This window comes from Salmo trutta, chromosome 39, assembly GCF_901001165.1.
Source record: "Salmo trutta chromosome 39, fSalTru1.1, whole genome shotgun sequence".
Lineage (NCBI taxonomy): Eukaryota > Metazoa > Chordata > Actinopteri > Salmoniformes > Salmonidae > Salmo > Salmo trutta.
This window is the reverse complement of record NC_042995.1, coordinates 6352792-6367076: the sequence shown is the minus strand read 5'-3', so window position 1 is coordinate 6367076 and position 14285 is coordinate 6352792. Positions and strand designations below refer to the sequence as shown.

At 46.9% G+C, this 14285-nt stretch overlaps 1 protein-coding gene across 1 annotated transcript; it reads right to left on the bottom strand.

Moving 5' to 3' along the window:
- Nucleotides 1-360: 360 nt before the first annotated feature.
- Nucleotides 361-2433, bottom strand: LOC115179230 (extensin-like). Its single transcript, XM_029740622.1, has 2 exons — nt 2344-2433; nt 361-909 (listed from the first exon to the last, which is right to left on the bottom strand). Exons 1-2 carry the CDS (start codon nt 2431-2433, stop codon nt 361-363), a joined length of 639 nt encoding a protein of 212 aa, XP_029596482.1.
- Between the last annotated feature and the right edge of the window lie 11852 nt (nt 2434-14285).

Sequence of the window (14285 nt, the reverse complement as noted above, 5' to 3'; positions counted from 1 at the left end):
TCAGCTGTTCATACTGCAGGGATAAAAGCTTTTAGACTGATGGAAAGTGATGGAATGGAAAGCAAAGCAGTTTGGGCCGATTTAGTCTGAGAGTGATGTGTGTATCATTATCTGTGTGTGTGTGTGTGTGTGTGTGTGTGTGTGTGTGTGTGTGTGTGTGTGTGTGTCCGTGCTCTGAGGGCAGTTCAGTTGTCACTCTACACCCCGCGGACGCTGTGGCTCACCAGAGGCCAGTGTGGTTCAGAGGTGTTTGGAAACCTCTAACCACAGTGTGTGTGTGTGTGTGTGTGTGTGTGTGTGTGTGTGTGTGTGTGTGTGTGTATGTGTGTGTCTGTGTCTGTGTGTCCAGTGTGGTTTGAATCACAGCCGCAGGCCACCAGCCTTCTCTGACACGGTGTAGGATGGAGCCAACCGACCAGGAACACCGTCCTTCTCTGACACGGTGTAGGATGGAGCCAACCGACCAGGAACACCGGCCTTCTCTGACACGGTGCAGGATGGAGCCAGCCGACCAGGAACACCGGCCTTCTCTGACACGGTGCAGGATGGAGCCAACCGACCAGGAACACCGGCCTTCTCTGACACGGTGCAGGATGGAGCCAACCGACCAGGAACACCAGCCTTCTCTGACACGGTGTAGGATGGAGCCAACCGACCAGGAACACCGGCCTTCTCTGACACGGTGCAGGATGGAGCCAACCGACCAGGAACACTGGCCTCCTCTGACACGGTGCAGGATGGAGCCAACCGACCAGGAACACCGGCCTTCTCTGACACGGTGCAGGATGGAGCCAACCGACCAGGAACACTGGCCTCCTCTGACACGGTGTAGGATGGAGCCAACCGACCAGGAACACCGGCCTTCTCTGACACGGTGCAGGATGGAGCCAACCGACCAGGAACAACGGCCTGGTTAGGAGAAGAGATCGAGATGAGTGGAGAGAGAAAAGTTGAGACGCGGAGAAGAGAGGACAAATGAGAGGAGAGGAGAGATAGAGAGGAGAGAGAGAGAGGAGAGATAGAGGAGATATAGAGAGGAGAGGAGAGATAGAGAGGAGAGAGAGAGGACAAATGAGAGGAGAGGAGAGATAGAGAGGAGAGAGAGAGGAGAGATAGAGAGGAGAGGAGAGATAGAAAGAGGAGAACAGAGGTGGAGGAGAGATGAGAGGATAGACAGACAGACAGACAGACAGACAGACAGACAGACAGACAGACAGACAGACAGACAGACAGACAGACAGACAGACAGACAGACAGACAGACAGACAGACAGACAGACAGACAGACAGACAGACAGATAGATAGACAGACAGACAGATAGATAGATAGATAGATAGATAGATAGATAGATAGATAGATAGATAGATAGATAGATAGATAGATAGATAGATAGAGAGAGAGAGGTGTGGAGAGGGCTCCCTGACATGTAGTTAGCGTGGAGATGTGTCGTGTCCTGAAGGATATGGAAAGGGACAATCCTGTGATCGCTGTCTATTAGCAGACACTAATGGTGGGTCCATCGATGGGTTGGGTAACACAGTCACCTGTTTTTTAGTGCTAACTGCTGCATTCCCGCTAGCACATCAATCATTCTCGCACTCTCCCCATCGCCCCCCGACGCACAACTCTAAATATTTAATCACCCACCCCCGAAAAACAGAGAAAAGAAAGGAAAAAGGAGATGGAGAGAGAGAAAAGAGATTGTCTCAGTTCATCCTCTCACACTGAACCACTTCCTCCTCTCTCTCTCTCTCCTCTCTCTCTCTCTCTCTCTCTCTCTCTCTCTCTCTCTCTCTCTCTCTCTCTCTCTCTCTCTCTCTCTCTCTCTCTCTCTCTCTTTCTCTCTCCTCTCTCTCTCTCTTTCTCTCTCTCTCTCTCTCTCTCTCTCTCCCTCTCTCTCTCTCTCTATCTCTCTCTCTCTCCCTCTCTCTCTCTCCTCTCTCTCTCTCTCTCTCTCTCTCTCTTTGTATCTCTAGTTGTCCGTTTCTGTTCTCTCACCATCTCATCGATACTGAAAGGGGGAAAAGTGTATGACCTTAAATTGGGGAAAGCAAACATTTATTTATTTGTATGTGTTCTGCTGAAAGTTAGAGTGCACAGCAAAATGTTTCACTATATCTGGTTCCATTATGAAACATGAAAGGATATCACACACAGGCTTCAAATCTCCTCAAAAAGAGTTGACTTTGACAAGCTCCCACCTACTTCACCCCTCCTCCTCTCCCCCTCTCCCCTTCTCCTCTCCCCTCCTCCCTTCTTCTCCCCTCCCCTCCTCTCCTCTCGAGGTCAGTGGCTACCTGAGCTCTGGGCTCCAGTTGCAGCTGTAATTAAAGGGTATGTAACATCACACGGAGGGGTGTCGAATGTCAGGAGGGTGAAACCCAACTCCCCTCCTCCCTCCTCCTGCTCCCCAGCAGAACCCTGCTCCCCCATTAATGCGGATGAATTATACATACACACCCTCACTGGAGGGAGGGAGGGAGGGACAGGTGGTCTGGGAAAGAGAAGGAGGGAAAGGGTGAGAACACTCTAGGACCTAAAAGGGTTCTTCCGCTGTCCCCATAGGAGAACCCGTTGAAGAACCCTTTTGGTTCCAGGTAGAACCCTTTTGGTTCCAGGTAAAACGCTTTGAGTTCCATGTAGGACCCCTTTCTACAGAGGGTTCTACATGGAACCCAAAAGAGTTCTACGTGGAACCAAAAAGGGTTCTCCCTGGAGCCAAAAAGGCTTATCCTATGGGGACAGCCAAAGAACCCTTTTGGAACCCTTTTATCTAAGAGAGTAGAGGGAGAAAAGAAAAGTTGTGTGAGTGAAACAGTCTATGGTGATAAATAATGTACTCTAGCAGGCTGACAGGAGGGATAGGGAAATAGAGATTGAGGGAGACAGAGGGGGAAGAGAACCCCTCTTTTCCTTTGCTCCATCCCATAATTATCTACAGGGTCAGAGGTCACAGCAAGACGGGTTACTATGACAATGACAGGCGATGTCTCGGGTGAGGATGTCACAGTGGGACAGATCTGGTGTATCGATCGCCTCAGAGTCCTACTGCAAAAATGACATTGTACCACTGCTGCTGACATCTCTCTCTCTCATCTCTCTCTTTCTCTCTCTCTCATCTCTCTCTCTCTCTATTTCTCTATTTCTCTCACTCGGCCTCTCTCTCTCATTCTCTCTCTCTATTTCTCAATTTCTCTCACTCTGTCTCTTTCATTTTCTCTATCTCTCTCCCACACACATTACCTCTCTCTCCTTTCTCTTTACCGCTCTCTCTTTAACTCTCCCCTTCTTTCCATCCCTTCCCCCCATCTCTTCCCCCTCTAGCAGAACTCTTTCTCTCCCTCCTTTCTCTCTCTCTCCCTCTCTCTCTCTCTTTCTTTCTCCATCTATTCTCCTCTTTCCTTCTTTCTTTCTTCCCACAGTTTGAGTAATGCTGTGGGTGGGACAGTAATACCACTGATTGACTCTATGGTTGATTGATGGGTGCTTTAGTGGACTGAGGTCTGGCTCATACAGAGAAATAGAGGACAACAGTCACAGGGAAGAGACAAAGGCAGGACGGCCTTCTACAGTCTCTGTAAATGCTATTGGTTATGCTTCAATTTACAGACCGCTATACCTGGTATTTTCCTAAAGACATACTAAAATGACAATTCATTGATGAACATGTACAATCTGGCAACAGATACATTAGTTACCAATTGATATGAATAACCCAGGAATTTACAATAATACCTAATTGGTTTTAATAACTGCACTCACTATCATAAATATCTGCTATGTCGAACTTAAATGACCTTAGTGGATCAGGTCTTAGACTTGCTGCCTCCCAGCTATCTATTAATAGTGTATCTCCATGGCGATATGAGAGGAGCAGTAATACCCAGGAAGTATGAGGTTACCTCCAGGCTCAGAACAGAGATGATCCACCTGACAATACCTGTAGACATCACACTGGCCAATGATCTATTCCCCTACAATACCTGTAGACATCACACTGGCCAATGATCTATTCCCCTACAATACCTGTACACATCACACTGGCCAATGATCTATTCCCCTACAATACCTGTAGACATCACACTGGCCAATGATCTATTCCCCTACAATACCTGTACACATCACACTGGCCAATGATCTATTCCCCTACAATACCTGTAGACATCACACTGGCCAATGATCTATTCCCCTACAATACCTGTACACATCACACTGGCCAATGATCTATTCCCCTACAATACCTGTACACATCACACTGGCCAATGATCTATTCCCCTACAATACCTGTACACATCACACTGGCCAATGATCTATTCCCCTACAATACCTGTACACATCACACTGGCCAATGATCTATTCCCCTACAATACCTGTACACATCACACTGGCCAATGATCTATTCCCCTACAATACCTGTACACATCACACTGGCCAATGATCTATTCTCCTACAATACCTGTAGACATCACACTGGCCAATGATCTATTCCCCTACAATACCTGTACACATCACACTGGCCAATGATCTATTCCCCTACAATACCTGTAGACATCACACTGGCCAATGATCTATTCCCCTACAATACCTGTAGACATCACACTGGCCAATGATCTATTCCCCTACAATACCTGTACACATCACACTGGCCAATGATCTATTCCCCTACAATACCTGTACACATCACACTGGCCAATGATCTATTCCCCTACAATACCTGTACACATCACACTGGCCAATGATCTATTCCCCTACAATACAGAGCCCTGCTAGGCACTAGACGGCCATGCTAGAGGAAAATGGTGGCAATATTGTTAGAGCTGTTGACAAGGTAAAGGTGTGTTCTGATTAGGGTTAAGGGTCATGTGTAAGGTTAGGGTTGGTGATTGAAATAGGATTAGTGGTTAGACAGCGCTATACTTCTGTCCTTGACGACCATAAAGTCACCTACCATGAACTTCATCCCTCTCTCTATCTCTCCATCCCCTGTCTGTCTGATGGGATATCAGGAAGAAATCTGTTTAGGGATGTCCATGTTTCCATGGTGATGGATGGCTGTATGGGACGGTGTGTGTGTTGTGTGTGTGCGATCAATCAAGTGTGTGCGTGCGCTCACGAGGGTTAACTTTAGCGACCCTGAGTCTGAACAGAAAACATTTCCAGAAAATAATACACTTTAGCCGGCCAGGTCTGAGAGAGAGACTGAGTGAGGAGACACAGCGCTGGCTTAATTCAACCACAAAGGAATCAAAATCAGGCTGTTAGAGATAACTTTCTCTCTCATGTTTGGATTTACAGTAAGTTAAGTCCTTGTGTCTCCAAATCTTCTTCTTTACACAATTAGAACTTACTGTAAGCTTCATTGAAGACCAATCCTGGGGCAATTATATGATTATTTTCTTCTATTATTAAAACGTTCTTTCTCTCTATGGCTCTTCATCCCCCCCCCCCTATCTGTCTTTCTCTCCTCCTATAAGTGATTTCAGATTCCCAGTGACTTTCCAGATACCTGACCAGGCAGATCTGTAATAGGCATCAGTAATATTGAGCGTGCAGGTGTAGTTTTGGGAAGCAGAGCTGTGTTCAGCTCATGCCGTGCTTGAAGTTTACTGCTTTCCAGGTCATTTAAGGGAAAGGGCTCCGGAGGGACTTAAACAACACACCAGATGACTACATAATAGAAGATCATATTTTCCCATCCAGTAATAAGAGCTAGAATCATTAACAGACCTACAGGGCCACATACATCTCTCTGGAGCATTTCTCAACTCCTCTCATATTCATATCAGCACTTTGTTTTGTTTACTTAACCTTTAAGTGTGTGTGTGTGTGTGTGTGTGTGTGTGTGTGTGTATTCCTCTGCTCCGTTTGATTACCCCTCACCATCCCATCGTTTTGGCATGTTTGTTTTTCCGGTCGTTCCGCCGCATCACACCCTTGCCGGTGTGTCATGGCCAAACGTCGACCGGCGAGTTAACGTGAGGTCTCACAGGACTGCTCCCGGGATCTGAGTGTGTTTGTGTGAGTGTGTGTGTTGGGTGGGTGGGTGAGGGGGTAGTTTAGGACCGTTACCACGGGAACTGAACCGTGTGCCATGTGTGTGCATTTGTGTAGAGGTTCCCGGGGGTTCATAGTGTGCTGGATGAAAGTGTCAAATAAGTAAATACCCGCCCACATGAGGATTATTCCTTCCACCCTCCCCAAGCTCTGGCCCTGTCCTGGAACCAACAGGGTGAGACCAACAAAGGGCTGTGGGGGTGGGGGTCAGTGGTTGGATAAATACAATTTATTTATTTCAGAGGAGGGAAATGTAAATACACACACAGGAAAATTGCAATACTGTCTCCCTGCAAAACATCTTAACTGAGTCAATACTGTCTAACTGAAAAACCTCTACACTGAGTCAATACTGTCTCCCTGCAAAACCTCTACACTGAGTCAATACTGTCTCCCTGCAAAACCTCTACACTGAGTCAATACTGTCTCCCCGCAAAACCTCTACACTGAGTCAATACTGTCTCCCCGCAAAACCTCTACAATGAGTCAATACTGTCTCCCCGCAAAACCTCTACAATGAGTCAATACTGTCTCCCCGCAAAACCTCTACACTGAGTCAATACTGTCTCCCTGCAAAACCTCTACACTGAGTCAATACTGTCTCCCCGCAAAACCTCTACACTGAGTCAATACTGTCTCCCCGCAAAACCTCTACAATGAGTCAATACTGTCTAACTGAAAAACCTCTACACTGAGTCAATACTGTCTCCCTGCAAAACCTCTACACTGAGTCAATACTGTCTCCCTGCAAAACCTCTACACTGAGTCAATACTGTCTCCCCGCAAAACCTATACACTGAGTCAATACTGTCTCCCCGCAAAACCTCTACACTGAGTCAATACTGTCTCCCTTCAAAACCTCTACACTGAGTCAATACTGTCTCCCCGCAAAACCTCTACAATGAGTCAATACTGTCTCCCCGCAAAACCTCTACAATGAGTCAATACTGTCTAACTGAAAAACCTCTACACTGAGTCAATACTGTCTCCCTGCAAAACCTCTACACTGAGTCAATACTGTCTCCCTGCAAAACCTCTACACTGAGTCAATACTGTCTCCCCGCAAAACCTATACACTGAGTCAATACTGTCTCCCCGCAAAACCTCTACACTGAGTCAATACTGTCTCCCTTCAAAACCTCTACACTGAGTCAATACTGTCTCCCCGCAAAACCTCTACACTGAGTCAATACTGTCTCCCCGCAAAACCTCTACACTGAGTCAATACTGTCTCCCTGCAAAACCTCTACACTGAGTCAATACTGTCTCCCTGCAAAACCTCTACACTGAGTCAATACTGTCTCCCCGCAAAACCTCTACACTGAGTCAATACTGTCTCCCCGCAAAACCTCTACAATGAGTCAATACTGTCTCCCCGCAAAACCTCTACAATGAGTCAATACTGTCTCCCCGCAAAACCTCTACACTGAGTCAATACTGTCTCCCTGCAAAACCTCTACACTGAGTCAATACTGTCTCCCCGCAAACCTCTACACTGAGTCAATACTGTCTCCCCGCAAAACCTCTACAATGAGTCAATACTGTCTCCCCGCAAATTCTCTACAATGAGTCAATACTGTCTAACTGAAAAACCTCTACACTGAGTCAATACTGTCTCCCTGCAAAACCTCTACACTGAGTCAATACTGTCTCCCTGCAAAACCTCTACACTGAGTCAATACTGTCTCCCCGCAAAACCTATACACTGAGTCAATACTGTCTCCCCGCAAAACCTCTACACTGAGTCAATACTGTCTCCCTTCAAAACCTCTACACTGAGTCAATACTGTCTCCCCGCAAAACCTCTACACTGAGTCAATACTGTCTCCCCGCAAAACCTCTACACTGAGTCAATACTGTCTCCCCGCAAAACCTCTACACTGAGTCAATACTGTCTCCCCGCAAAACCTCTACACTGAGTCAATACTGTCTCCCTTCAAAACCTCTACAATGAGTCAATACTGTCTCCCTTCAAAACCTTAACACTTAGTCAAGCAATTCCTCACACAATCATAGTCTAGTTAGTAATACAGACCCCAGAAGTCCAGAACATCTTCTCACATCTTTAATCAAATTAGATACAGTACATACATAGCACAGTACAGGAGAAGTGTAAGCAGTAAAATAACAAAGGTGTGTGTCTGTGTGTGAGTCTTCGTGTGTGTGACGGAACCCTCACCCCCAGTAACAGAGATTCCCTGCTAGTTCAGAATACAACAACAGGATGAATCCTTGTTACTGAAGGCGGGAGGTCAGAATCTCTTTCTCCAATCAGAAGCTCTCTTTCTCTAATCCCTCCAATCACCTTTATGTCTCCGTCTTGTCCATCCAAGCAACTCCTCTGTGGAGAACGGTCCCTTCCCTCATCCATTAAAGAAAAATCTCCTCCAGGCATTCTAGAAAGACAGACGGACAGGCAGACAGGCAAATAGACACGTCAGTGGGTGAGTCTTGACTCAACAGAACTTCAAGTACAACTCAAAGATAAAAGATAAAGCTTCAAGTGCAAAGTCCAAACTTAGTGAAGTGACATCATGATTTGGGCTAGGGAACAGCTATCCATATGAAAAGGTTTCAGTTTTCATTGGTTTTTACAATAAGCATTTCCTAATGTCCCTGAATCGTGTCACTGTACCACACAGAGATATCTGTTAGTGCCAGCTCACGCCCATCCATTACACTGTTCATTTCGACACTATCAAGTTTATTGATCAACGTTAAGTACATGAGCTAATCTGTCATGGATTCTTGGCTAGAGGCTTTTAACTCATCATATCCCCAACAGCCTTAACCTTACCACTGTCACCTTCATCTAACCCTAACCCTGAACCCTACCACCTTCATCTAACCCTAACCCTGAACCCTACCATCTTCATCTAACCCTAACCCTGAACCCTAGCACCTTCATCTAACCCTAACCCTGAACCCTAGCACCTTCATCTAACCCTAACCCTGAACCCTAGCACCTTCATCTAACCCTAACCCTAACCCTAGCACCTTCATCTAACCCTAACCCTAACCCTAGCACCTTCATCTAACCCTAACCCTAACCCTAGCACCTTCATCTAGCCCTAAACCCTGAACCCTAGCACCTTCATCTAACCCTAACCCTGAACCCTACCACCTTCATCTAACCCTAACCCTAACCCTAGCACCTTCATCTAACCCTAACCCTAACCCTAGCACCTTCATCTAGCCCTAAACCCTGAACCCTACCACCTTCATCTAACCCTAACCCTGAACCCTAGCACCTTCATCTAACCCTAACCCTGAACCCTACCACCTTCATCTAACCCTAACCCTGAACCCTATCACCTTCATCTTACCCTAACCCTGAACCCTAGCACCTTCATCTAGCCCTAAACCCTGAACCCTACCACCTTCATCTAACCCTAACCCTAACCCTACCCCCTTCATCTAACCCTAACCCTGAACCCTACCACCTTCATCTAACCCTAACCCTGAACCCTACCACCTTCATCTAACCCTAACCCTGAACCCTACCACTTTCATCTAACCCTAACCCTGAACCCTACCACCTTCATCTAACCCTAACCCTAACCCTAGCACCTTCATCTAACCCTAACCCTAACCCTAGCACCTTCATCTAGCCCTAAACCCTGAACCCTACCACCTTCATCTAACCCTAACCCTGAACCCTAGCACCTTCATCTAACCCTAACCCTGAACCCTACCACCTTCATCTAACCCTAACCCTGAACCCTAGCACCTTCATCTAACCCTAACCCTGAACCCTACCACTTTCATCTAACCCTAACCCTGAACCCTATCACCTTCATCTAACCCTTACCCTGAACCCTACCACTGTCACCTACATCTAACCCTAACCCTGAACCCTAGCACTGTCACCTTCATCTAACCCTAACCCTGAACCCTACCACCTTCATCTAACCCTAACCCTGAACCCTACCACCTTCATCTAACCCTAACCCTGAACCCTACCACTTTCATCTAACCCTAACCCTGAACCCTACCACTTTCATCTAACCCTAACCCTAACCCTAGCACCTTCATCTAACCCTAACCCTGAACCCTACCATCTTCATCTAACCCTAACCCTGAACCCTACCATCTTCATCTAACCCTAACCCTGAACCCTACCACTTTCATCTAACCCTAACCCTCAACCCTACCACCTTCATCTTACCCTACCCTGAACCCTACCACCTTCATCTAACCCTAACCCTGAACCCTACCATCTTCATCTAACCCTAACCCTGAACCCTAGCACCTTCATCTAACCCTAACCCTGAACCCTGAACCCTGCCACCTTCATCTAACCCTTACCCTGAACCCTACCACTGTCACCTACATCTAACCCTAACCCTAACCCTACCACCTTCATCTAACCCTAACCCTGAACCCTACCACCTTCATCTAACCCTAACCCTGAACCCTACCATCTTCATCTAACCCTAACCCTGAACCCTACCATCTTCATCTAACCCTAACCCTGAACCCTAGCACCTTCATCTAACCCTAACCCTAACCCTACCCCCTTCATCTAACCCTAACCCTGAACCCTACCATCTTCATCTAACCCTAACCCTGAACCCTAGCACCTTCATCTAACCCTAACCCTAACCCTACCCCCTTCATCTAACCCTAACCCTGAACCCTACCACCTTCATCTAACCCTAACCCTGAACCCTACCACCTTCATCTTACCCTAACCCTAACCCTAGCACCTTCATCTAACCCTGTGTGGTGTGTGTGTGTGTGTGTGTGTGTGTGTGTGTGTGTGTGTGTGTGTGTGTGTGTGTGTGTGTGTGTGTGTGTGTGTGTATGTGTGTGTGTGTGTGTGTGTGTGTGTGTGTGTGTGTGTGTGTGCGTGTGTGTGAGAGACTCTTTGACCTTAGAGTTGTTGGCATTCTCCCCTCCCTTGTGTCTTTTTGTGTTGAAGGAAACCTAAATCAGCAATTAACATTAATAATTAACGAGCCTATCAGATTAATTATTTATGAGGTCGACGGGTAATTGCCTCCGCTTAAGAGAGAGATAACACCTGCAAGAGTTAAGGAGAGGGAGGAGAGGAGGGGGAGAGAGGAGGTGAAAGATGAGATGAATAGAAAGGAGAGAGTGGAGGAGAGTGGGAAATAGAGGGGAAAGAGGAGAGAGGACAGGAGGGGAGAAAGGAAGATGAGAGGACAAGTAAAAAGAAGGGGAAGGAGAAAGTGTGAGAGAAGAAGATAGAAGAACCAGGTTACCCAGGTTACCAACCCTTCTTCCCCCTTTCTCTCCCTTTACCACTCACTCTCTACCCTACCTCTCTTGTCCCCTCTTCTCTTCCTCTCTTTCTTTCGCTTCCTCCCCCCTCTGTACTTAGTCAGTGTGTATCGGGTTGCCCAGACACAGCTTGTTAATTGCAGGGTAACTACAGTGTGTGTGTGTGTGTGTGTGTGTGTGTGTGTGTGTGTGTGTGTGTGTGTGTGTGTGTGTGTGTGTGTGTGTGTGTGTGTGTGTGTGTGTGTGTGTGTGTGTGTGTGTGTGTGTGTGTGTTGTGTGTGATGTTGATTTCACAACCCTTTTAGTCTGTCAGCTCGCAGCATCAGACACTATTGGATTCAGATCAAGTACCTCAATTAACACCCAGCAACTCTCTAAACTTACTCAGTCACTCTCTGTCTGTGTGTCTGGACTGTATGTCTGACACATGCCGTGCAATAATGCACTACTACAACAATATACTGTACTCTAATCATAGTGTCTGAAGTCGGTCTGTGAGGAGTTTACGCCTGTTCTTTTCAGAAAGGCATAAAAGGAAGCCCCCAAAAAGCCCTACTGTCTCTAAGACCTAGAACCCTTCTCTGAATTATCCTTGTACCTTTCTTTCTTCCCAGCGTATCTTGTGTGTATCGCCTAATGTGATCCCTGTTGAAAACACAGTAACAGTCGCAATAGTAATTGAGTAATGGAGCCTGTCTATCGGTTGAAGGATGGCCGTTACTCCACAATGAGCTAAAAGGAAGAGGTCAAGTGAACTCTGTTGAATCGGGTCATATGACAGCTTACCTGGCCTCCTGTTGGTCGGCTGTGTTGGCTGGGTAGCAGCAGACCGTTGGGTCCCGGACCGGACCGATGCTGTCTTCAGCTCCTCCAGAACCACAATGGTTGATCCCGCTCCCTATGCCAGCTAGGTCTTACCCTGCTATCACTAACCTCTGGACCGCAGAGGAACCTCTGGACCGCTGCTTATCTTTAGGACCGCTTTACGACCCATAACACAGCCCTGGCCTGCGCAGAACACACTGTTAGGAGAGGAGAGGAGGAAGAGCTAAGAGTTATTCATCCCTCCACTCCAAGTTTGAACCCTCCTCACTTCTAAGGCCTGATCAGTAGAGAATGCTCTTAATAAAACATTTGTGAGAAATGACTTAAATAATAACTTTCTCTATCTAGGTGATTTACACATTTTTGCATCTTGCGAGTAGATACTCTGAGCATTGAGCGTAACCTCTTCTATGGCCGGGGTTTTTATGCTAGCTAATGATGCTTTGACCTGTTGCTACAGATTAGGTACATACAATGATACATTAGCCCCTTTTAAAGGAACCCGTTGGCTGTCTTTTAGCGAGGTCTTTTTCATGTATCTAACTGTCCACTAAGAACCGTAACGGTATGGTAAACAGCGTTGTGTTGTGCTGAGTGTTGGTAGTCACATTCACGGACCTCTCAGATCAGTCGTAACCAGCGCATTAGCCATGGAACAGAAGCCCAACCATACTGTGGTCTGTGGGTTGCTCTGGATGCGCTATCTCGCCGTCTCTCTTTGTCCCTCTCTCCCTGTGACTCTCTCTCTCTCTCTCTCTCTCTCTCTCTCTCTCTCTCTCTCTCTCTCTCTCTCTCGGTGATATCCTCTTGGCAGTGCGGAGGGATTTGTGGTTAGTTTGTTTCACACAGACACACACAGAAAGGAATATAACTGGGAATAAATGCTGTATTACAATGACGCCACTGTCCTCTCTCTGTAGACTCATGTCATCATCTTTCAAATCTTTTTTAAAAATTGAAAACATATTTTATTTCTCACATAACTCTTTTTAACCATGTCCATGACACTGAATGTGTTGCTGGGTAAATGATGTACCTACTGTAATTGTGACTATATGAAGCATGATGAGATTTGGCTGTAAATGAAAAGTCCCTCTACAACTTAAATACGTTCAACTTCCTTAGTGATCAGTGCTCAGGACAGTTTAGTCACTGTCCCAGTGAGCCCTGTACAGTACAGTTCCAGCCGGCTCCACTAACAAGGCAATTAAACAAGGCTTGGTAGGCTTGCAGACAACCACAGCCCCACACCACCACCTCTCTGTCCCACCCCCTCAGCCACATCTCTACACCCCCAACCCACCCGTCCAACCCCCCCCCAATGCCAATGTCTAACAGGGCCTGGGGAGCTGCCCCCCTGACGATACCCAATTGGATTGGAAGCCAATCAATCATGCGGAGTATTGACCGTGATTGGATTTGGCCGGTGTGTCAGGGCCCCGGTTGATTTAGCTCCAGCCCAATGAAGGTGGATGTGAGTCTTTATTGTACTGGACGTATGGGGTGCCTGTCAAACACCACGCACACACCACCACACACACACAACACACACACACCCACACACACACACACCACACCACACACACACACACACACACACACACACACACACACACATACACACACACACACACACACACACACACACACACACTGGGGAGTTTGAATGGGATGGGTTATTGTTGTGGACTTACAGGATTGGTTCAAGGGTTTGAAGTGCTGCCAGCAGAGATTGATGTGTACAGTGCAGCTCCTGTATCCATCTATCTGAGTTACTGTCACTCATAACCATCTCTCTCTCTCTCTTTCTTTTTTTCTCTCTCTCTATCTTTCTGTGTCTCTCTCTCTCTCTCTCTCAGACAAATTGGATTCCACGTAGATACATACTGTAGTAGGCCATACTGATGCGTACAGGTCTGTGTGTGCGTGGGTGTGTGTGTTTGTGCTTGTGTGTCTCTGTGTCCATGTTTGTGTGTGTGAGAGAGAGAGAGAGAGAGAGAGAGAGAGAGAGAGAGCACCAGAGTCCTTGAGCGTCTGTCCCCGTCGTTTACATCAGTAAAGTGAGATTAATTCTCCCTTTAGAGACCTCTGAAAAATGACAACGTGTCCCACACACACTCCATTGAAGAATGATGACAATACACACACACACACCACCA